We start from the raw sequence: 25,087 nt of genomic DNA on the forward strand, positions 1-25,087 counted from the left end.
CCCGGAGTAACGGAGAGGCAGAAAGCAGAGCTGGATTTAAAGTCATGGCAAGTTTCATTATTTGTGTTGTGCAACATGACTTGCCAGGATTAAATATGAAAATTAGGTTAACTAAGTTGATTTATTCTGCATACTGTATAAAAAGAAAATCAGTTGAACCTCTTACGTGCCTGAGATGGTGTAAGGAAAAAAAAACAACTAAAAATCTAATTTTTCAGCAGTTAAAGTGAAATGAGTACTTAATCTTTCAGTGCAAAAAAAATAAAATAAAACACTGCTTCAAGTACTGATGACCCCATTTTCTTTATAAATTACAGACAAGAAAATATATTGATCATAGTTGCACATCTGACCAAACCTACACTCATATCCCGTTAAAGAGAATAAAAGCAAATGAAAAGAATTACATGTAAACATGAAATGGGATGTAAACGTTGAATGCAAAACCAAGATGGGATCTGAGCGTCCCCCAAGATTATGTTTAGCATTTTTAGAAACTTGTCCTTTTTCTTTTCACCATAAAAATAGAGACAGATGCAGAGATCTGTTGCTGAAAGCAACTTTGTTCCTTCATTTCAGCCACTTTGGTTACTGTAAGATGCAGGCACAAGGAACAACAGTCAATAAAACAGAAATAGACAGCAGAACAAACATCAACTCAAGAAGTCTTTGAAAATGTTATCTTGCTCAATACAGCTGTAACTTTGCAGGTCACTGTCAGAGTAAGCCCAGCAGCAGTTTTGTATGTGCTTATTTCAAGAAAGAGACATGAGTGAGATATGAAACATTCAACTTTTTATTTCTGTGCATCTCACCGTTTGCTCCTAGAGCTGGTTTATTGCTCCTAGAATAATGCTGCCTTAAAAAAAATGAATGTTGCATGTTTGGAGACCACTAAAGCTACATAATGCTGATAGATGTCAACAAAACACCTGCGCATTCTTCAAAGAAATGTTTCATAACAACAATATGGCTGGGTGAAGAAGCATGGAATTCCAAAAGTGCCACTAGGTAATAAATAAAAGTTGATCTAATAAATATTTATATATTTAACAAAGATAAATATTTAAATAAATTATGAGATAGTTAATTCAAATATTGTGTCCTATTCCAAAATTATAATTAAGTGCTAAATCAATTTTCTGAACCACATTGGTGTCTGACCAATTAAAAATGACAGCAGTGTCGGTTCTGATCTTTGACAGAATAAAGTTGACAGAACATCTAAATAACTCTTAAAGTTAAATGTGCTTTTATTAATAATTAAAAAAATAAGTGGGAAATTTAAACACTTATTGATGTCATAGATTATGTATTTGTTTTGAATTTGAAATGAGTGACATTTTTAAAAAATTATTTATGTAATAGTGACATTTCTGGAATTCCATAAGGAAGTAATAAATATAACATAAATGTACAAATAATTAAAAAAAATACCCTACTTTTTCTAATGTTCTGAAATGTGTGCTTTATCTGTACTTTGTAATTATACTGAAATATTAAAAAAAGTTCCCAGTTGAAGTGGAGGACAGGTTGCCTTCTAGTGTAGCTCTGTTGGTTTGATATAAAATGTTTGCTGCAACAGTGATTACCACTGACTGAGAAAGATACTGAGCTACGGGAGTGGATCCAGCCACAATGCCAGAGAGCACGCTACTCCCCCATCAGGACTACAACCGCACCAGGGACTGATGGGCTCGTATTACACCAGAGCAGACAGAAAAGTAGCACCGCCAGGCCTTTCAGAGGAGCAGCTGCAGGAAGGTTAAAAAAGGAGAACCCTGTCCAGCCATTACACATACAGATAGTAACAAAGTGCTTTCTATTGCCAAACTGTTTCAGATCATCCTTTTGTACTATTTTCCCTTCGGTCGTGGATAATCTGCTTCAGTTTCTCCATCTACCATTATCAACTTGAATCTTGTGTTTGTTCTCATACACAATTACAAAAAAAAAGGCCAGAATTTAGCCACCATCCAGCAGCCATTACGGTTATTGCTCCCTGAAGCTGACATGCAGGAGAGTCAACAGCTCTATTAAAATACAAAGAATCTCCAATCTATTTATGTTTATGTAATAACCAACAAAATTAAATGCTTAAACTGCAGCAGACAAACTTGGCAATATTTGTGAAAGTAACTGGCAATTCAATACATCAATAAACAAATCACGTCAATTCCAGTTTATCCAATGTATTGTCACAGAAACATAAGTAAATTAGATCATTAATCAATCAAGTGTTTTCTATTTATTGGTCTGTTGATGCAGTGAAACAGGCTTACAGCTGTGCACCGTCTCCACATATCGGCAACCATGGTAAAGATGTGTAACAAACCTTAAAATAAATCACTTTTTTATTGTTCTACCATAATCTCAGTGAAATACAAAAAAAAAAAACTTGTATCTTTAATATGATTTCATTTGTAATGTCAGAAAAAACACATTTATTGGCATTAAAAATAAAGATAATCAGAGCATTTTTACTACATAATTCATTTTAACTGGTAATCCAAGACTACTTATTTATCTGGTGACGAAGAGCCTTATTTCTTTTAACCACTGGACACAATTAGAAGAACAGTAAAATGTTGGAGAACTGCAGTAGAGAAAGAAGCATCATGGAGTAACCTAGTCTGAAATGTGAGATAGAGGAAGAGCATGTGGAAGTATTTCATCACCATTGTTAAGTTAGGTGGAGGATCTGTGAATCTGTGTGCGCTCTGGTTCTTTTTATTTTGGTGCCATGTACTCTCATAATATTCCATTTGAAAGGAAAATAGACTCATACAATCAAATACTCAGTGTTAACTGTGATAGAGGATCTGTGATGCTGTGGGTCTGTTTAATCTTCAAGATAGCTTGAGATTTATTGTGTCATCAATTCTTTGAAATGCTAGAAGCCTTTTACATAAAAATATGATGGTTTCTAATGGACAGCTGGAAATGGGTCATTTTGGGGCCTTTCATCAGAAACATGATCCAACACATACCAAAGAAAAACTAGTGGTTCAGAAAACATCAAATCGACCTTTTCTTTGACCATTTTAGTCATAAATATTACATAAAACCAAAGGGTCGAGTTGAGAAAAGTGCATAAAAGAAACCTAAGAGTCTGGATGAGAAGTCCCTCTATGTATGCTCAAACCTTGTGAAATGAAGGCTAATAGATGTCCGACTGGTAAAAGGTTCTACAGCGGGGATTTGTTTTTTTTAAAAGCTGTTGGTTGTTTCCTAAAATGCATTTTTGGCCCCACTGAATAAATTAAGACACATTAAAACGTGTACCTTAAAAAAATTACGCATGAACTTGTGTTACAATTATGAAAGTCTAATCCATTTTAAGACTTTTTACACATCTTTACCAAAAAATAATAGGAAGTATTGAAGGAGCCATATCTCTCCTTTCACGTAAAACGTCTGATAAAGTTACAACAGATAAAATCGGATTTTTCAACGGTCGGCACCACTAAATGATATTTGAAGTTAATCAGTAATAACTAAACAGACACTGCAGACTTTAGACTGACCATTGCTAGTGAGAGGAGATGTGATAACTGGTGAGTGAATCTTGATAAAAAGTCCCGTTCAACTTTTTTTTTTTCTCCCCCAACTCCTTCCACGTCTCCAGCGCGTCTGACCTCACTTGAAACGCAGTGCTAAAAAAGGTATAATTTAATCTTCAATAACAAAATAACATTTCAGTTCTGGTAAAATATACATGGAAAAAAAACTGTCGATATATAATAGTAAACAAACTATTTTGTACAAAAATGTACATCGTTGCTCTTATTCTAGCAGTTATAATAATATAGTATAATACACAAACTGAAGGGCAAGGCTGAAACCAAAATAGACCAAGCTCTTCATAAAAAAAGTTACTGAAATTCATTGAATTTCAATTTGATGAAAACAAACAAAACAAAAAAATCAAAAGCAAATAAATGAGCACATTCAAAGTACTTATTTAATAAAAATCACATCAGCATTGCACATCTAGCTAGAACACTATCTACTAGTGCCAGTGAATCTTTGCTCATCGTGAGGATTTCTCTAACTGCATCAGACGCGATCGAGCCCCAGGACACTACAGCTTCAGTTCACTGGATTCTTAGAAAATAATTGAAAAACTACTTTCATATCCATCAGCTGATCTCGTATAGCACTGTCTATGGATGTTCAACAAGACTTAAGCGATCGCCCCCAAAAATCTAAACAGTCATAAATATGTTTTCAAAAAAAAGGCATTTGGTAATCACCCTGTCTGTTTTCCATTTTAACACCTCTTTCTTTTCTCCCTTTTCAAACTATTCCTCTCGGTCTTTTATATAAGAAGTTAATCGGCTCTTTGTCTTCTTATAATAATGAATGGATATAAAAAGACCTCGACTCCATCGCAGCAGTTGGCCTTTCCAGACTCTTAACTGACTTGCATCTCTTGAAGATGAATCAACTTCCTGGATTAACATTCATTACCTCCCCCTTTTTCTCTTCATTACATACAGTGGCTCTCAAATATCTACACACCCCTGATAAAAAGGCAGATTTTTTTATTTTTTTTGATACATCATGTTACATTATGTGATATTGCTCTGTATCATTTAACAGAAAACATAAATTTGTTAGGGGAAAATCTAGATGCAAATAATGTGTCATACTTGATTGCAGAAGTGTGTATAAACTGAAACTAATACCTTACAGAAGCATCTTTTGATTCAGTTTCACCATCCAGTCTCATCAGCATACCACATCATGACTTGGTAATATTGGATTACTCCCCCATTCTGAAGACAAATCCTGTTCATAACCCTTTCCAGGTGGACCAAAAAACTTCGTAAGCTGTTGTTTAAATCAAAACTTTACTTTTTCTTTAGTGAAGCCATTCATGTGTTGATTTGGATGCGTGCTGGGATGCTGAAATTTTCATTTTTCTTTAACAACTGAAGGTGTTTGGAACCACTTTCTTTCTGTGAAGAAAAGTAAACCCAGGTCATGATGCTGCCGCTACCACATTTTGCTGTGTGGTAGGATGTTCTTTTAAAACTGCGCAGTCATTTTTGTTTTTTGGGAAAATGTCTTCCTTTGCCACCTTATTTACAAATACAGAGATATAAAAATTATACTACACTTTGCTCAACAGTGTAGTATTTGTTGAAGCTACTTCAACAAAGTATTAGTTTAACGGTGGGCGAACAACTTTATCTTTTTCTAACAGATTTGTTTATTTGTTGAGGAGAAATTAAATATGTCACATTAAAGGAAAAAGTCTTGAAGTTATTTGCCATGATCCAACCTATTTTTTTAACATAATAAAAACTTGCAACTGGGGTATTTAGCCTTTCATATCCCACTGTATGCTTCTCAGAAATAAATAACCATCTGCAATGCTAATCTGCGCCAAGAACAAAAAAAAAAAAAAAAAAAAAAAATCAACATATTCCATTCCACAGAAACATAAATTTTAGGTTCCTCAGTTACTTATTTTCATAATTAATTTTTTTTTTTTTTGTGTTTTTTGTAAAAATAAAGTTCCTGAAATGACACTAAAAACGCAGAAAAAAAAGTTTTCAGGCTTTGCTAAGCAAAAACAAACAAACATGGTAGTAGGAGAGAGGGGGGTGCAACTAAAGAGTTGAGGTGGTGGGAGAAAGATCCTGGCTTAGTGTTAGAAGGAGAGGTCCAAGTTGTTTTGTTTGTTTCTTTTTCTGCAAGAGGAATATGAGAAGCTGGGTTCTTGGTTCGGATGAAGTTGTCCAGACTCCTAGTCACATTCTCACAAACCTGAACGGGCTTTGTGATGCTACAACCGCACCCTCAGTTGTCAATGAGCAACCCGCCCACCCAGCGGAGCTTGCAGGCGAACCACCGTCTGAGCGGACAAAAGTACTCAAAATGGAACTGTTCGAACTCGGGGGTTTGACGGATGTCGCTTAAAAATGCGATGTCAAGGTCTGACTCGGTGAGGATGATAAGGAGGAGGAGCAAGACAAAAAGGAGTCCAATGGTGACGAGGAGCAAGCGGAGGACGCTTAAGACAAACTTATTCACCTGTTCCACCTCGCTCAGGGCTGAGTCCTCCCCCGCTCCTTCCTGTGCAGCTCTACCATCCGCCCCGAAATCGCCCCCATCCCCGCGCATCGGGGTGCCCGCCTCCGACTCCTTTTCCTCGTCGATGCTGCAGGGCGCGCCGTTTATTTGGCGTGAGACGGCCATGTCTGTGCTGTGTTCAGCCACCGGGGTGGGAAGGACGCTATCTGAGGGACTGTAGGCCTCGTCCGAGATGACTGCCATCCCCTCGCTGGCATCTGTAGCGTGGCTGCGGGACCGCGGTAGGAAAGACTCTCCATGGGACACCGAACGCACCGGTGTAGAGTGGGCACTGTCACGCAAAGACTCCAGGCCTGGGGGAATGAGTAAAAAGACAAAAAGTGGAAAAAATAAAAATAAAAAATGCATTAGGTTGGAAAGGTTGGCTTGAACGACTAAAATGTCTATGTAAAATGTTTGCATATTTCTCAATCAATCGACCAAGTCCAAGAATTGCCTGTTGTCTGGATAATATGGTTATAAACAAATATGCAATCAATTTAACTATTTAGTCACATGTTGAGCCAGTTTTAAATGACAAAGCGTCAAAACTTGGTACACCAAGGTTAAGCAGGGACAGCTTATAAAATACTATTTCTAACTTCTCATCTCAAACATATCACCATCCAAACCATCATCCAGCAATAGACAGAGCAAGAGGAGCAGTAATAAGAGAAGCATCAAAGAGGCCTGTGGTAACTATCGGGGAGCTGCAGAGACCCAAAGCTTCAGTGGGGGAATCTGTTATTAGGAGAATTATTAGCAGTGCACAAATTTGGTCTTTTTAGAATACTGGCAACAACAAAAAAAGAAAGAAAAACAGTTAAATGAAGTCCAAATTGTAGTTTACTAGAAATTATAGGTGAAGTATCACACATGTGGAAGAAGGCGCTCTTGTCAAATGACTTCAATGTTTTTGGTCTAGTTGTACAACACCAAGATTTAACATCACCTGAATACACCATTGATCCATGGAGTCAGCAGCATCATGCTGTGGTGATGCTTTATTTGAGCAGGAACAGGGAAGCTTGTCAGAGTTGATGGGGGAATGAATGGCACTAAATACCATTTTAATACTTGAAGAAAACTTTTTAGAGGCTGCAAGAGACTTTAGACTGCAGTGAATATTTGTCACCTACCAGGGCAACAACCAAAACTAAAGCCAAGAGGTGGAATGCAGGGCTGAATACAAGTACAAATATAAATACAATCATTTATATTTTTTTTACTCTATAATTATGCACTATTTGGTGTTAGTTTATTGAAAAATAATAAAAAGAAATTACATTGCAACTGCTGGCAGGACACAAGCAGAACCATATAGGGAAAGAGGTAGAAGACAACAAAAAAGGAAAAGCATGGAAGTTATAAATGGACATAAACATAAATACATAAATATCAAGGAGGAGGTAAGTAGAGAGAGCATGGGAGGAAGCGCGAGAGGAGAAACTGAAATACATTTTTAATACAGGAAGGATACTCATGGAAAACACTGCAGTCAGAAAACTAAATGGAAATCAAAGTGACTCTGACAACAAGAAAAACACAAAATAGTCAATCAAGTCCAGCAGATAATCACAGAAATGATCTGTCAAGAGACATAAACACGTTCGTAAGCCACTGGACCCAATTCTATAATTACTATTACCCTGTCTTCCACAAACACACAACTATTAGTCAAGAAAAATGTTTTTAGTTTAAACATACAATGTTATAAGCTTTTCCATTTATTTGGCAATTTAATTGCACCAAGGAAGTGACCCAGGGGGAGATTAAAGAATCAGTGAGCAAGGTTTGCGTCCAATTTTTGCACCAGTCCCTCCAGAAGCAAATCACCCCCACATTATAATGTTCCTACGACCAAGGATACAGAACCTGCCAGGCATTTTAATGGTAGTGTTAGCATTTGAATTTGAAGAAACTAATAAAAAACATATCTTGCTCTTTATTCTGTCGTTTGGTAAATGGGAATTTGGGTTTGACTGGTAAACCTAATCAAACCCAAGAAGGAAGGTTTAGCTTTATTTAATGCCTGACAGTAAAAATAAAAAAGGTTTCAGTGTTTTTTAATGTTTGGCTTCAACAGTAAAGTGTTTGTCGTTCCTGGACAAACTGTAATGTATTTCTGAAGATTGAGATTTTCATGTCCTTTTCGCTCACTGCAGGTCTAGAGCAGAGACAGTCACACCCCGTTTCCAATAATGTTTTTCTTAGAGTCAAAACATCATTGAATACAGTTTGTATTTCATGGACTTTCCAATTAGCATAACAAAAGAATTCAACCTTGGCCAAGAAATACTAAACAGATTTATTTCAGCAACAGAGCATCCGTAAGGTAAGATGCAAGTTACAACACTGCCTTGCCTTGAATTTTGAGCTTTCTCATTAATCTATGCTAAAGTTTGCTGAAATGCTTAAACAATTTAATGCACAGCCTCAAATAATTCCTGGAATCACAAGAATACTTCAATTATTAGAAATCCATTATGAAGTTTCATTACCCAATATGAACTGTTAGTACAAGTTACAAATTACCATTTTATCAAAGGGGGGAACTATATTATTTGAATAAACTTCAACTCTGTTGACAATGTGTTGCACATTTCAAAATGCACAAATATAAAACTTAAGAAATATTTTTAATCATGATATTTTTAATATCCAGAATAAGCCAGAATGATATTAAAAATGTACTTAAATATGATGAATTAGTTCTTGTTCTTTTGCTGGAACACATCATTTAGGGCAATCTGATTTTGAAAGTTTTTTGTGTCCCCCCTGTTGCTGAGCTTGGCTACAGCCAAGTCCCCTAAATCACACAAAGATTCACTAGCAGGGTTTAAAAAGTCAGACTGTAAATTGTCTACTCTGCTGCAAATGATGAAAGTACAGTGAAGGAGAGACGCTCTACAGTAAATCTGAGCCATGGCAGAGTACTTTGCTGATGGTATCACATTCTCGCAAGGGTCAAAGCAGCAACATTACACCGTTACTGTAAAATGAGGGGGATTAAATTTAAGCATTTCATGAGAAAACAGGTCAGAAAAAATATTGTTTTAAACTCTCAGCAGAAAGGATTGCATCTAATATCCAAACCTCTGCTGACATTAACAATAGTCAACAAAAGATTTCCTTTGAAACAACAGCTGAAACCAAATAACCAAGAAGCACAGGAAACTGCATGAAGTGTGTCTCTTTACCACCATAAATATGCAAAAAAAACTAACAAGAAAACAAACAAAAAAGAAGCCTCATTTGGAGCCCACTTTACCTGCAGAACCACTGGTCTGAGAACAGGGCAACGGAGTACCCAGACGAGGACTGAGTCTGCTGGGCTCTTGCTGCCCCATCAGGGAAGGGTAGAGGGGAAGGACGCCGAGGGCCTTGCCCAGCATACGGGGCCCCAGGCTCAGCACGCGGACCTTCACGTCCCGGTAGCAGTGGTTGATCATACGCAGGTGAACGTTCACCCGAGTGGTGATACGGATCAGACACTTCACCATGGCTGCAGCATGCAGGAGCCTGTTCTGTCTTTATGGTCCCTGCCCAAAGTCCAGGCTTCGGGTTAACGGCTTTATTGCTTCTGACAGAGGGAGAAACGGTGGCTTTCTGCGAGCACTGCTACGATCAGCAGCATTAGCCTCCCAAGCTTGGCCCCACCCAGGCCAGTGACATACATGGAGCAGAAGACCCTGGTTATTTTCAGCTGAGGTATTTATACCTCCCTAAGACATCTAGTCAGCACACAAGCGACGGTGGGAAAGTCTTACTGCTCTGCTTAATATACACAACACACCTAATTCTGTCTTCCATCCATATTATTGCACACAGCGCACAAAGTTAAGAGCGTGACCGTGTGTCACTGCTTTACCCAAAGGCTAATCGGTTCTGGAGCAGAAGACCGCAAGTCACTTCCGATGGCAGTGTGTTGGCAGAACAGAAACACAAGCGTACACATATAACTTAAAGGCTCTGCTGATCTGAGTCAAAGTGACTGAGTGATGCTCAAGCCTGCAGTCGCCTGTTCTGACACGAACTCAGCCAAACGGCTCCAGTTTCAGGCAGAACGTGAGAGAGTTTGAGATGATTAGCTCAAGACGGAGGAGGAATTCTCTAAAAACAGGCCCAGAAGCTCTCTAATTCATTTCGAGTTCAGAGTCAGAGAATTTGCGGACACATAAAATAAAGGATTGTGCCTTGCAAAAGCATTCGTTGGGCTTGAACTATTTCTGCAAGTTGTCACGGTACAAACTCATAATTCAAGGTGTTCTGTTGGGATTTTAGGCGACGGATCAAAAACAAAACAAGTAAGTGTGATAGAAGGAAAAACGTTACATGGTTCCCGAAATTTTCAACAGATACCATCGCAGCTCTCGCTGTACATTTGTGTTGTCCTGCTGGGTCTTTTGTAGCTTCAACAATTTCTTCCAGAAATGATGTGTTTAGCTTCATCCATGCTCACATCAACTCTGACCAGCTGCTCTGATCCTGCTAAAGAAACACAGCATGATGCCGTCACGACAAGGATTGTGTGCAGAGTTAGATTTCCTCCACACACACCAGTTAGACTCTAATCATGAGATAATCAATGTCTAATGACGTGGATTCTATTTTAGGACTCCAAGGGAAAGGACATTAAAGACATATGAACAATTTTCGTTCATAAACATGTCGGAAAAAGTTTTTAAATTTCGGCTTGCAACTTGACAATATAGAAAATGTTCAAATGTTAGGAATGTATGATTGGCTTGCTATTGAGAAACACACGGGTAACTATTTCCTTACCCTCCATGATAGATATGTGCACGGCTCTCCGACGTGTACGGGGAACACTGCTGAGGCGAGGCCCATGGGTGATGGATGGACAACTCCTACTGGGCACAAGGCCAGCCCTGTTATTAAAAAAAAACATAATACAGGTTTAAATATCAAAGAATTAAGCATAATGTAATCATTAGGAGGCAGTGCTGTAGGAAATATCTACAACAACTAAGTATGTGAGGTTATTTTTATCCTACCTGTGTATTTCTGGAGGTTCACGTTTGATTCTGGCACTTTGCTCCATCACCTCTTTCGCTACTCTTCCACTGTTTTAAGATAAAGAAACAGTACACATGGGAAGTTTTAAATACATTAAAACATAAACAGTGAGAGTACATAAAAGTTATCAATGCAGTAAATGAGTACAGTACAATAGGATACATGCTGCTATATATATATATATATATATATATATATATGTTAGCAGTTTCAAAGTGTGATCAGTTGCCCTTCATTTCCACCTCTACCTCCCCTCTCCTCTGAGGTGTTGCAACCATCCTCTGGGAAGAAGCAGCACAAAAAGTCAGCAGGTCACATCCTCCGGAAATAATTATATCCACCTCCAACTGTGTTTTATTAGTTTCAATGTCCTCTCCTCCCTGTTATCACTCAGGCTGCCTTGCTGGGTGGTCTACCTGTAGCGGAAACGGCTGCCCTTGAAGAACAGGTTGCTGCTGGAGACGGTGCGAACCTGGCTGGACTTCTCAAGCCTGACCGAACGAAAGGAAAAAAAAAACAAGTCAGTTGAATTTAAAATAAAGGACAGGAAAAAAAGAATCATTAAACAAAGAACTAATATTTTCCTCCATGATTTGCTTGCCAGTAGCAATCTATGAGGAAATGCGTAAAAAAGAAAAGAACAGAAAAGAAAAGAAAACAGTTCTCGGAACAGAAAACAGGATAACTAATATGTATTCACGTTGCACAATACAGATAATACACACAGGGTTTTTTTAGTGACACGCGCAGGTTGGATGAGTATATTAGATCAGGAAGGTGGGAAAAGTTGTTTTTTTCCAACATGGTTTTTGTTATACTCTCAAACAAGCAGTGGTCTAGGTGAAATGGGCTGGAGGTGACAATATTTTAAAGGTCTTTCAAAGTTTTTCTTCGGATCTCAGGAGCTTTTTCATTCTTTCTAGTCCCAATAACTGAAAAAGACAGCATTTTGGGCTATGTGTTGCTTAAAAGTTTGAAAAGTGGAAAACCAAAGACAAAGAGTCAAATCTAAACCCCCCCCTTCACATGCTTCAGTAGAAGAGCTGTCATTACTGCACTCCTTTTAACCACTGAGGACAGACTCGGTTTTTTAGGCTCTACTCACCTTTATTGTGCAGTAAATAAAGGGGAGAGAGAAGCAAATGTCCCAATTGAACCCAGAACAACTACGTTGAGAACTATATCCTCTAACCATGGTGCTAGCACTCTACCCATGACCCCAAACTATTTGTTTTTTGTTAATCAGCTTCTATCAGCTGTAGATCATGGAGATCCAGAGCTGTAACTCATGGCTAAGACATGAGTCAGGAAAATCACTGAAGTGTTTGGAGTCTCATTCCTGAGCCTGCTCAGAAACTGAAGATCAGCATGACCTCACGTCTCACTTCTCCAGCTGATAAACAAGCTGAAGGGAAGGGGTTTTAAGGACACCATCGTGATGTGATGGTATCCTGTCTGACACTGTTCGGCGATGGAGAGAGGGCGAAAGAAGAGCCTAATAAAATATGAAAGCTGCAGACTCACTTGTAAAACGCCTGATTCTCCACGCCACACTTCCAAAGGTGCTTGCATGCCTCCGGCGTGGGCGCAAAGTACGTTAAAATGATCTTTCTGTCCTGCACAACAGAGATATGGAGATTTGCAGAAAAAGATTAGCCAGCTGTGACAAAAAGCCGCACCTCCGAAGCAAGACCCATTAAATAAATTCACTTGCTCACCTCCTTCTGATTTGCATATATGTGGAAAGTCTTGGCTTCGAATTTGAGCTTGGACACCTCGTTCCTGTCCGGGAGAGCAAGCGCAATCAACCGGCACACGTACAGCGGCGCAGAAACAGAAAGCCACAACCTCTTTAAATATTCATGCAGCCACTTTGAGATCACATAAACAGCCAAGGCGCTCCATGTTTAGCTGACAAAACAAATTAGTGATAATATTCCCCAGAGGAAGAGAAAGAGAGAATAGAGGATGGGGGAAGCTGGAGAACAACTGAAGGCAAGCAAAGTAAGCTATTAAAAATACACAAAAGTGCATGTTACATTTGCCTTTATATTGATGGCAACAATCATGCCAGTCACAGAAAACAGAAAATTACTCTGTTGTAGATGTTTTTTTAAATGACCTATTATGTCCTTCTCCGGTAAATACTGTTGGTATGAGCCACTTTTTGTCCTCTACTAAGATGCCCAACACATCTAGCTTCTGTAATTAGCCATCTGTTAATGTAAAAGCCGCTGTCTCAAGATGAACAGACTGTTGACAGAGGCTGTACAATCAGCTGTAGTACACATCATGTTATAAATAACAAACAACAGGTATGTCGGACTACATAAAGTAAAGGCCTGCCTTGTTTTTTTTGTTTGTTTTTTTAAGTCTGTGCTGTTTGACGTCCACACAAGATGCCACAGACCATGATGAGAAAGCTTTGGAGTTTTGTCATAAGAGGAAATAGATAAAATCACTTTATAGAAAATAGATAAACATGTCCAAATAAATAAATTCCCTCTCTATTAATAAAATTTGCTTCTGGTGTATTAGCCCTAAATATTTTCCAGTACACATAAATGGTTTTAGTGGGTGGACTAATGGTGTTTCAATCAGAAAGTTGCATGTTAAATTCCAGCTTCCTCCTGTCACATGTTGATGTGGTCCCTGGCCAAGCTACTTATCCTCAAGTTACTTACTTATCTGCACTTTATACAAATGTGTGAGTGTTACCATATCATAACTATCTAAGAGTCTTCATGTTTGCTCTCACCATTTAAGAAAGTGAATTCTCTTGTTTCCCTGAAGAACCACAAAGCCAAATGGCGTGAAGGCGAGAAAAGCGGGGTTCCCCGACACATCCTAAAATATTTTAAGATATACAATCAGATTTAGATGCAACAAAAAAACAAAACAGAAGACATAGAGATATGGACCGATTTTTGACACACAAACAAAGGTAGGTAAAAGGCCATAAAATAAAATTAAGTTTTGTTACAACAGTGATGGTAGGATGGAAAAAGTTTTTCTCCAGTACGATTCCCAAACAACCGGTGGCAATTAGATAGCATTTAGTGGTTGTTGAGACTACATTAGTATTAGGAAATGATTAGACATTGTGATCAACCATTCCTTAGTATTATATTTTTTCATACTAAACAAATGTACTCATGTTTAAAATTGAATTTTTCTCAGAAATTAGGAGTGAGATTATATAACTGCAAAGACATTTTTCTTTTCATTTTGTAGCATCTTATATAGACGAGGCCTAACATATAGGCCATTCTGGCAAAAATGTGTGTTCGAGCAACTTCTGCCCTTTCTGTGGCAATAGTTTAACATGACAGCTCGGACTGGAATGCTTTAGAAATGTCTAGTAATTAGTACCACGGTAGTTAAAAAACTGCCTCTCACCTTACATGGATGCGGATCAACACCATATGTCTCCAGCATCTGGGCTTTCAGCAGGAAATTTAGCTCTGATGTTTCAGGAGTCTGTCCGCTGAGGAAAAGCAACAGCCCAGATGTCAGTTCATAATGAGCCTCAAAAACAGCTGCAGAGGAAAGGCTTTGCCACAAGTGGGCAGCAGCGTGTTATGCTATGCAGCATTCATCACTAAACATCTGACTTGATTGATACAATAAGAAAAAACCCTTTTGTGTCTGTCATTAAATATTTTAATACTTATCTACGCGGTAGCCTACATTTAACCTAATTTCTCAAAAAAAAAATGTAAGAAATATATAGATTTGTGAATTAATTCAGTAATACATGTAATTGTGTATGAATGAGATGTAAAAAAAAATCTAATTAACAAAAAATATGTTTTATCTTTACAAGTTCCACTTTGTAATTTAGGTTTTGTGCTGATACCAAAGCTTATTTCCAACAATAACCATTTATAATTTCACCTATGCAAAAAGAATAAAAATGAGTAGATTATATTTATCTTTCCCATATGTTAAGACAACTGATATTTACCAACTAATGCTTCATAATATAGGCAAAAACGTAAGGAGATGTTTAGTGATTTTTTAAAAAAGCAAAATCTGAATTAGACGTTTATCTACATCATCTCTTACATCAGCTCAGTTTTGTGTATTTCTGCAATCCGGCGCTCCAGTTTCTCCGAGTGCTTGGGAAAGAACTGGAATTTGGAGCTGTAACCTTCAGGATGCTTCCCAGGGTCGTAATCACCAATCTCGGCTAGAGGCGGCATCAGAAAAAAGATAAAAGGAAGTTAGCTCATTCCCCCAATCCTGACCCGGGATTAGCTGAGGTCCTTCATGCCACATTGCACGCTCTAAGCTGACCGTGATGCTGATTTCTCTCTACAAGGAGAAGCTGACTAGGCAGGCTATCTTTAATTTATCAGCACATCTTCCACCAAACAGGAGCCTGCCCTCCCAATGAACGCGGTGCTTTCTGTGAAGCTCGCTGCGCCAGACTTCAGCATCATCTCTTGGATTTTTGTCTCTGTAGCTGTGCACGTCTGACGAGATCCCAGACAAAATATTGCACCAACTGAGAACAATTATAATTTATACAAATACTAGAGAGCAAGCCACTATAAATAAACTGAAAAATAGGTGTGAAACGATGATTACGCATCTTACATAAAAACACATGCAGGTACTTTAATGAGGTTTTTTTTTTTTACATAACTAGAAAAGCCACATGAAATTAGCCTTCTAGCTATATAAGTAAGCTAATCTGCAGGATATAGAAATCAGTGAGCAGCACTCATTTCTGTCTCTTTTACTTACCTTGAAGGATGTAGGCAGCCAGCATGGCAGCGTCTGAGGTTTTGCACAGGAGGCGGCCGTGGTAGAGGTCTCTCTTTAGCTGCAGGAAGACCAAATATCTACAAAGGACAAACATATGTGTCAAAGAAGCATTTAACGCAGAAAAAAATTCAAAACTAGAGCAGGAGTAGCAGTACAACAAACTCGATTCATTTCAAATCACTTTATCAAGATCACCTTCCCTAAATGTGGTTTTAATAATTAGATTTTCAGCTCTTTAAAAAAATAAAAAATAAAATAAGAGCAGAAACACCCTGCAGGAGAGAGCTGCTCCTCATGCTTGTTTTTGTAGCCTCCAAAACTAGTTTCAAACTGATCCAACCGCTCAGCTCCTCAAGCATGAACCTTAATGAGGCAACATTTGTAGCAGAGATTATGATAATGAGAAATGGTGTTGACTATTATTTCCTGCTATCATTATTCTTTGTATTTTAGAGGCAAGGACACTGCAGTGGAATTACTGAACATCTGCTTTTAGGCAATAAAACAGTCAGGCAGACCTAATTTCTTCACTCTGTTTTCCTCCACAAAAGCTGATGCTGTTTATTTAAAAATGGATCCTTTTGTTGAATACAAAATGAATGTTACATCACATGACAGGACACATTTACTCTGCTTCCATTTGTTTACATATGCTACTGTTTCTGTGCCTTGCCCTATAGCCTATGAGCATTTTCCCATTTTGTCATATTACTGATGAAATGATTACTTTATTTTGGGGTGTGCTATTTTTAATCCCCTTTACTTTGATAGCCCTGGATAAAAATCTTACCAAATGCCTTCAGAAGTCACCTAAAATGTACAATTTAATCTCCAAGAAAATCCAGCTGCACTGTGAAGATTTGTCAGAGAGCATTCGCAGACAAATATGAAAATCAAGAAACACAGCAGCAGGTCAGAGAGGAGTTTAAAGTGGAGTTCAACTGGTGGATATCCTCATCAGTTATGACAGGAGCCACCAAGCACTTTGATGGTGTCGGATGTTGACCTTCTTAGTCAGACCGCGACCCCAAGCGAAATTTTGACTTGATAGCCAAAATATATACCACACTGTCACATTAAAAAGTGTTTAAAATGTTACAAATCTTTTATCATTTCCTTTTTAACTAATGACAACATTGAGTTAATTTACCGTGTAAAATAAATAGAAATTTGTCAGTGTAAAATGACAAACTTTGGAGAAGTTCAAAGTGTTTTAGTCTGTTTGTGAAGCAGACTGATTACCAAATAATAACTCCAAAACATCGGAAAACTTTTACAACTTCCTTCATTGGATTAAATCTCTGGGAGAAAAAAAAAAATCCTGGTAAAGCTGCTTATTTTTGTGTTTTGCTATGCAGCACAGAACAGTCGGACCAAATCATGATGATTTTTTGCTCTCCCACCCTCTGCGCAGTGACCTCTCCACTGTCATAATCATGTATCATGCTGTCCTCCTTCCCTCCCACTCTTCTTTTTGCTTCACACTTTCAATCACCCCTCCTTGCCCCTTATCTCCTCTATCCACTCTATTCATTATATATACTCTACATGCGGTACACACTGAATCTCATTGCGCCTTGAACCGAGTGGACTCCTCTCTCTTCAGTCGGGTAATGAAAACATGTGGACACTAGACACACATTCGCCAGCTGACTGTGCTCTGCATCATCTGGAGGAAATCGGCCTCTTTTTTTTAATTTCTGTAACCTAATGTGGGTATTAAGAACTGTGACATAACTGTATTTAGAAAAAAATTACCAAGTTGGGGAAATGTGTTCATTTACACAGAAAAAATCTTGCCTCATGTTGCCTTTTAATGTGCTTTCCATTATCCTGGAGAGCTACTAGGAAAGGCTTTTATGTTTCTCCCAGCTCCTCCTAAAAACTGTAATATTTAGCATAATGTTTTCAAACCCAGTGCTCAGTCATGTTAATTATGAAACGTTTACAAGTAACGTTTTAAAAAGAACCACGTTCGGGCAGTCCAAAGGCTTCATACAAACATCTGCTCTGAAATTAAACGTAAAAATAGTCTTTCTGTAAAAAGGTCTTTGCTCATCATCAACTGAAACAGATGCAAATTACCTCTGTAGAAGGAAAATTAGGGAAGGAAACATTTATTAACTCCTTCTAGCTGAATGCCCCCACATGTCATACCGAGTGATTTCCTCCTTGAGAGCAGCAGGATCAGGAGGGTAGAACTTTACTCTCAGACACATGGTGAACGGAGGCTGAGCTGCAGGAGACAAAGAGGAAAGCTTTAGATTAGGCAGCACTGCAAGTGGAAGTGAGCGGGAAGATTTAGCTCTTGTAGGCAGAAAAGAAGATAATTTTTTAAAATCTTAGTCAAATCTGTTCATAAGATGTGAATTTTGAACATGTCTAAAGATAAAAGCCCATATCTGAACACATGACGGTGGCATCCTTAACCCCTTAGCATGCAGCGGAATGTCAGCGTGCTGTTTTTACATTGTATTTTCCGAAGGTGCGGGTTAAGGGGTTTAACCAATAATGTGGAAATCCTCCAACTAACTTCTAGTGTTTTAAAATATCTATTTTCTCCGTCTGCTGTTCTTTAGTAAAACAAACTTTGTTGCACTTGATGTGCACTGAAGCGAAAATCTTTGTTGCCTCAAATTTAGGAAGGATCTGTGTTGGTTTATGTACTTAAAAAGAAGCGAAGTAAACTTACACAGAAGGTACTTACATTTCATTTGCTTTGAAATTGATTTGGTGAACTCCAACCAGTGCTGCATCGGGAATGAAAAAGAGAGACAAAGAAAAATGGCAAAATGTCTGAGCAAAAATTACCTCAGCAGTAGAAAAATTCTCACATTGCGTCATTAAGCAGACACTTCCAATAGCTGCCTGAATGCTCGGTTGTTACTACTGACAGTTTTCTGGAGAAACCCATCCAGACAACACTTGACGACGTGACAGAGCTGACTGTGAAGTGCAGCGGCATAAAGCTGTTTGGAATATAGACGACGTGTAAGTTGTTGTTTTTTTTCCAAGAAGATCTTTAGAAGACGTCCATCCATCCATCCATCCATCCATCCATCCATCCATCCATTTTCTTTCACCCTTATCCCTTAGTGGAGTCGCGAGGGTTGCTGGTGCCTATCTCCAGCTAACGTTCCGGGCGAGAGGCGGGGTACACCCTGGACAGGTCGCCAGTCTGTCGCAGGGCAACACAGAGACACACAGGACACACAACCATGCACACACACACACACACACTCACACCTAGGGGCAATTTGGAAAGGCCAATTAACCTGACGGTCATGTTTTTGGACTGTGGGAGGAAACCGGAGTACCCGGAGAAAACCCACGCATGCACAGGGAGAACATGCAAACTCCATGCAGAAAGACCGGGGCCGGGAATTGAACCCAGAGCCTTCGTGCTGCAAGGCAACAGCTCTACCAACTGCCCCACTGTGCAGCCCCTTTAGAAGACGTGAAGATGCAATACTGTTACATATCAGTGGAAGAAAGATTTCTCTGGGAGGTCAACTCTTCCATGGAGACAAACACATTCTCTTTGCAACCTTGTCAGACCCACGTCCTGTAAATGGAACCCTGATTCTGTAACATATTTTTCCGGTGATGCATTCTCATCAACAAAATCCACCTACTCACAGCAGCTAATATAATAGTTCTGAGCAGACGGGTTGGAGATGTAGCATTATCGTGGGTCACCTGATGTCAGAATTTCTAAATGGTTTCATCCATAAAGCAAAACATCTATGCTTCCAAGTAGAAGCACACAAGCATTTTAGTCTAAACATAACCATTTATGTGAATAAATTGCATCTATCTGCATTATTAACTCGACTGAACAAAAAGAAACACATTTGAGCATCTCTGCTTGTCCTTTTACATTTTTAACTCAAAGACAAACTCGGTTTAGTATCTCAGTATCTTCTTTTAAGGCACGTTGTTGAAGATTTATCGCAAATGACAGCAATGAAAAGCCATCCTGTGGATGACCTTCTGTAGTAAAAAGTACTGTATCTTATTAAGAATAAAATGAATCTTAGAAAATGCCTCCAAAGATCAAACATCCAAAGCCAGAGTTCAGTCAAACACAGATGCTCACCCGCTGCTTGTCTGGATCCACATATCTGATGCCAAAGTAGTCTTTCTCCAGTAGGTTTAGATGGTGGCAGAGGAGGTCAAACAGATACTGTCCTTTTGCATCCCGCTGTAAAAGAGGACAGGAAAAAACTACACTTAGGCCAACATCTGTGTATGAATGTTCTGGAAGATTAAAAAAAAAGAAGATAAGGCTGGGGAGAGATTTAATATACAAAACTGTATAGCTCGTCTTTTTTTCCAGATATCTGTGGTAATAATCCACAGCCAGAACCATCTGTGTCTGAAATAAATCCTGTCACACAGCTCAAAGAGAAGCGAGAAGACAGAGGACGGATTAAAAGTGCCCCACCAGGACGTTTTGCTACTATGTTGCATTCTGAATCTTCAAAGGGGCAAAACAGCCAGAGGAGGAACACTCGAGAATCTTGAACTGTACATCCATCCATCCATTTTCTTACACCCTTGTCCCTTAGTGGGGTCAGGAGGTTTGCTGGTGCCTATCTCAAGCTAGAGTGTACCGGGGGAGAAGCGGGGTTCACCCTGGACAGGTCGCCAGTCTGTCGCAGGAATCTTGGTGCAGTTCAAATGTGTTTGCAGAAAGTGTAAGATAAACCGTTTGCAACGCAGCAAACACCTCGTAAATAATTATTTAGTAGAAAACAATGAACCTGTTTGACAAGTGTCAGTTTGCTTCAGGAGTGTCAGCCACAGCAAGGTCATCACTGCACTGAGGTGGATGGAAACTAAGCTAATCGCAACCTTTTTTTTAATCTTATTTTTAACTAAATCTTTTGAATTTCTTTTAAAGAACATTAGTTTCTTTGTACAATATTACATTTAGTGGAATATGATGTTGTATAAGGATTCTATTACAGTTTAGATTCCTAAAAATCAATCAATCATCTATCTATCTATCTATCTATCTATCTATCTATCTATCTATCTATCTATCTATCTATCTATCTATCTATCTATCTATCTATCTATCTATCTATCTATCTATCTATCTATCTATCTATCTGCTCCTACTCTCACTCTGTGTTAGATGAAACTGATGGCTGACTGAAATGCCCCAGGCAGCGCTTTCCTCCCTGCTGTAACTCATGTTGCAGATAACAGGCACTTCATTAGGACAAAGGCCTGTCAATACCAGGCATATTGTTTAATCAGCCTGACTATATATGACCAAATGCTGACTGGAGTGCAGCGGCCGGAGGTAGCTGACCTTTTTGTGGAGCGATCGAGGAGCTTCATGGGTGCTCGCTGCTGTCACTTTAAGACTATTAGTCCAATGTAATATCCCTAACAGAGCTGACATGCCTGCTAACTGACCAGACCTAAATAACTGAGAGGAGTAGCTTTCTTCTCGGAAGCAAAGATATGAATTATTTTTATTCCATTACATGAAACTAACAACTCAAGGTGTTAAGCGCCTAAATCTCAATTACTTTTACAGGACTATGATCTCTAAACTACAAAAACAAAATGGTCAGCAGCCTAGAAATAAGATGTGCCTGTCTTAAATTTGCACCTAGACATGTTTGTTACAGAGCATGATGCTTGTTTTGCAAAATGATTTCTATATCAGCATGTTCTGCTTCAAAGGAGCGAGGCTGCATTATTTATATATATATATATTCTAAATTAGTCTTGTTCAGACTTTCTGAAGGATTTTTAAGGTTTCTCTTTGGACACAGGGTGCATTTAAGTTCTTTGTTGAGTAATTTGCAACTGTTATGTAAACTCCTCAGGTAGAAAAGGCTCCAAAACTAAAGGGAGGAATCAGTGTTATGTCTACAACAAAGAAATGAACAAAAACCTTTTCACAAAAACAGAAGGGCAAATTCACAAATTCAAGGCGCTAAATGTGTACAAACATGAGTTTACATGTCCTTCTGTTTCTGAAATGAAATACCAAATCAGGCCAGTTCTTAAAATATCTCTACTGAGCAACAAGCTGCGCTTTTACCCTGACACAGTTTGCTTACATTTAAATTACATGTCATGCTCGCGTTTAAGTGAAGGTCAACACATATTTATCTATATTTTTGTAGACTACAAGGAGAGCAAATAGCTTTGCATTTTTCGCAAGCCACAGTTTTCAGTGTTACACTGGATGCATTTTTTTTTTAAAAAGAACCATCTGCTGAAAGTTGATGATAATTATGGTGCAGGGCAGAAAAATTAGACAGGGACCTCTAATGACATCTGTCTGGTATTTTTTTATGCCAATATATTCTTTCTTTTAAATTGTTTATTTGGCGTTTAATTGGTTTAAAAATACAGATTCCTAGGCAAGTAATTCCTACAAAGAAAGAAATCGACACATTTTCAGAACGTTCTGCAGCAGAGGACATACATAGTCAGGAAAGGCATCTGCTCTTTTGTTACAAAGAAAGATCAAGCTTTGTTTAGTTTTCGGCATCGCTCCTATCAGCTTCTGCCCCTCCTCTTTTCTGGCTCCCGGTGGATCCTCGACAGACCAGCTGCATTGCTCTCCAGCATTCTCTCTAATTACCATGTTAAAGTGATTGTGGTAGAGAACGGATGTCCTGATATTTCTAATTAATTCTAATGAACACTTCCTCGTCTGGATGGTAGTCACATAGCACCAGGAGCCTCAGCAGCTTTAAGAAAACAGTATTTTGGTTTTAGACCAACATACAGTGTTTTAAAAAGAACAAGTTAGTCAGGTTTGACACATGCTGATCTGCTGTTTGTTAATAAGTGATTTTCACCTTAAAAATCTTATCACTTGAGGAGTAAAACTTTTTTTTAACTCTTGACCGAAAGTGTTTGATGTACATAAAAATCAGAAAATCGTACATAATAATCGTATGTTAATACTTTACCTTTTTTTTCTGTTTGTTTAGATTTACACTCAGATCATCTTGCTTTCTCTAAGTATTGTTTTTACAGTGTGTCTCGTAATATCTTTTGTAGATTTTTTGTGGTTGCTCATGTACGGATCCAGCTTTCAAAGAGTTTGTTCTGTTTATAAACTGAGCATTTTACCTTGAATGTTGGAAACATTAGTGAGTAGTGTTATGGCACCATGCTGTGCAGTGCTTCAGTCACTCTTCAGCAGTGCTGACACCATGCATAACACCACAGGTCACCCACTTGCCCTTGGCTGGACATGCAAGGAGGCAATAGAAAATTCTTCCTTGATTGGTTATATCCAGACATAACCAAATTGTCTATACCTCAGTTTATATATTTATATATCTCTAATGAATGAATAAGGTAGCTGAGTTGAGCTCTCAAACTCAAAAACTCATTCTGACATCTATCTACGTGGGAAAAAAGCACAGCGGTTCTGGAACATTTCAAAGCTCACAATGGGCACTTTCCTTTGAGATTAATCATTAAAATGGTCTCCATGTCGACACAGCAGCCCAGACCATTAATAAAAGATCGTATCACTTTATAGTGAGAGGAGCAGAAACATGATGCTTTTGACTGGGTCTGTGTGTGTGTGTACAAGGCTAAAGGTATTTTAGGTCCTGAGGGGATTTCTTTGGTTTCATGAGCAGATTCCTTTCTGTTGTCCCAGCAGATTGAGTGATTGCCTTGTTTAATATGTCAGAGTGATTCAGGATCCTGATTGAGCAGCTAAGGTTTAAATCTCAACAGCACTTCAGCTCCAGGTCAAACAAAAACTGAACACGCAACCACCTGCAGTTAACATGAAGCCCACTTAAACTACAATGCCAATCAAATGCTTTTACATATTTAAGTCTAAAATATTGGTTCAAACTGCCAGGTAGAATAACAATAAAACTGGGTAAATCTGCCACTACTTGAAAATGGTGGTTCATTCCAAGATAGTTAATTGGCAGGTTGGTGTTATCTCCAAGAGTCAGGGGGCAAAGAGATGGGGAACAGCCCAGGAAAAGGGCATTTTAGAACCGTCAATTAACCTAACTTGGAATACTTTTTTGTCTGCGGGAGGAAACCAGAGAACCCAGAAGCAGGGCAGGTCAGGGCTGGAACAATAGATGTCTCTTGCAGTGAGGCAACCGTGTAATGAATGAATGGATGGATGGATGGATGGATGGATGGATGGATGGATGGATGGATGGATGGATGGATGGATGGATGGATGGATGGATGGATGGATGGATGGATGGATGGATGGATGGATGGATGGATGGATGGATGGATGGATGGATGGATGGATGGATGGATTGATTTAGGAATAAAGCGTTGGTCACTTTTGATACCCAGAGGTGTTTATGTATGATCATACTGTCAAATGAAGATGTATGAATTAATGTTTTTATTTCCAGTAGTGTTGTCAAAATTATGCATATGTTTTTATCGATACTTAATTCAATTTTTTTAGGATTGCAATTTGCATTAAGACCAATAGAAATGTTCCTGAGGTATAAAACAGACTATCTGTGTTTGACATCTTGTTGAGCTCCCCCACCAGCAGCATATTTACAATAGATGGCTCTTCCTATTTGGACGTCTGATTTTGCAGAAGCTGCTGTATAAAAATAGCTGCTAAAAGGAATCAACAACAATATCAGAACTGGGGCTATTCACTCTGAAATGTTCTGGACACGTTTTTTCATTCCAGACAATCTAGTTTAGTGACTCATTTGGCACAAAAATTGTTTCTTCAATTTATTCTCTCAGCTTGGTGTTCCGTCACTCTGTCCTCAATAGTGGCGCTAAATCTATTCTCTCTGTAGAGCTTGTCTGCAAAAACTCTTCAAGAGATTTCTTAAAGGTTAAGGGAGAGGATTTTAAGAGCTTGAGCATCACTTTTGAAACACCTGTGCAAAATAAAGCTGCTGGTATTCAATGTAAACTAATACAGACACAATTATTGAGAAAATGCAGAAATAAAAAAAACACAACTCTCACATTGCTAAAATTAAACAAAAGGATTTACCCCTTGAGGTGTGGAAGCAACTGATCAGCACATGGTTGAATTTTGCTGTCATATTAACTCAACAGCAGTTGTTAAAGAGAGTTATTAGCTCATAATGTGCAGCCCTGGGCAGGAGAGGGACACATTAAATATTTAATAGATAGTGACAGAACATCTTAAGACTAATCCAAATGTTTCACTCTGAGT

General features: G+C 38.5%; 1 protein-coding gene across 1 annotated transcript in view; it reads right to left on the reverse strand.

The window, feature by feature from the left end:
* Positions 1–284: 284 nt before the first annotated feature.
* frmd5a (FERM domain containing 5a) overlaps positions 285–25,087 on the reverse strand; it is a 56,392-nt gene continuing 31,589 nt past the window's right edge. Inside the window, exons 2-14 of the mRNA XM_008412326.3 lie at positions 19,997–20,101; positions 18,605–18,647; positions 18,055–18,133; positions 15,877–15,974; positions 15,193–15,316; positions 14,524–14,611; positions 13,883–13,971; positions 12,843–12,906; positions 12,649–12,740; positions 11,541–11,615; positions 11,103–11,171; positions 10,870–10,976; positions 285–6,398 (exon numbers count right to left, since the gene is read on the reverse strand). Coding sequence (XP_008410548.1) covers positions 5,812–6,398; positions 10,870–10,976; positions 11,103–11,171; positions 11,541–11,615; positions 12,649–12,740; positions 12,843–12,906; positions 13,883–13,971; positions 14,524–14,611; positions 15,193–15,316; positions 15,877–15,974; positions 18,055–18,133; positions 18,605–18,647; positions 19,997–20,101 — 1,620 coding nt within the window. The 3' untranslated portion in view covers positions 285–5,811. The remainder of the gene's footprint in view (positions 6,399–10,869; positions 10,977–11,102; positions 11,172–11,540; positions 11,616–12,648; positions 12,741–12,842; positions 12,907–13,882; positions 13,972–14,523; positions 14,612–15,192; positions 15,317–15,876; positions 15,975–18,054; positions 18,134–18,604; positions 18,648–19,996; positions 20,102–25,087) is intronic.

The sequence above is a fragment of the Poecilia reticulata genome, chromosome 6 (genome assembly GCF_904066995.2).
Source record: "Poecilia reticulata chromosome 6, P_reticulata-male-v2, whole genome shotgun sequence".
In the NCBI taxonomy this organism is placed as follows: domain Eukaryota; kingdom Metazoa; phylum Chordata; class Actinopteri; order Cyprinodontiformes; family Poeciliidae; genus Poecilia; species Poecilia reticulata.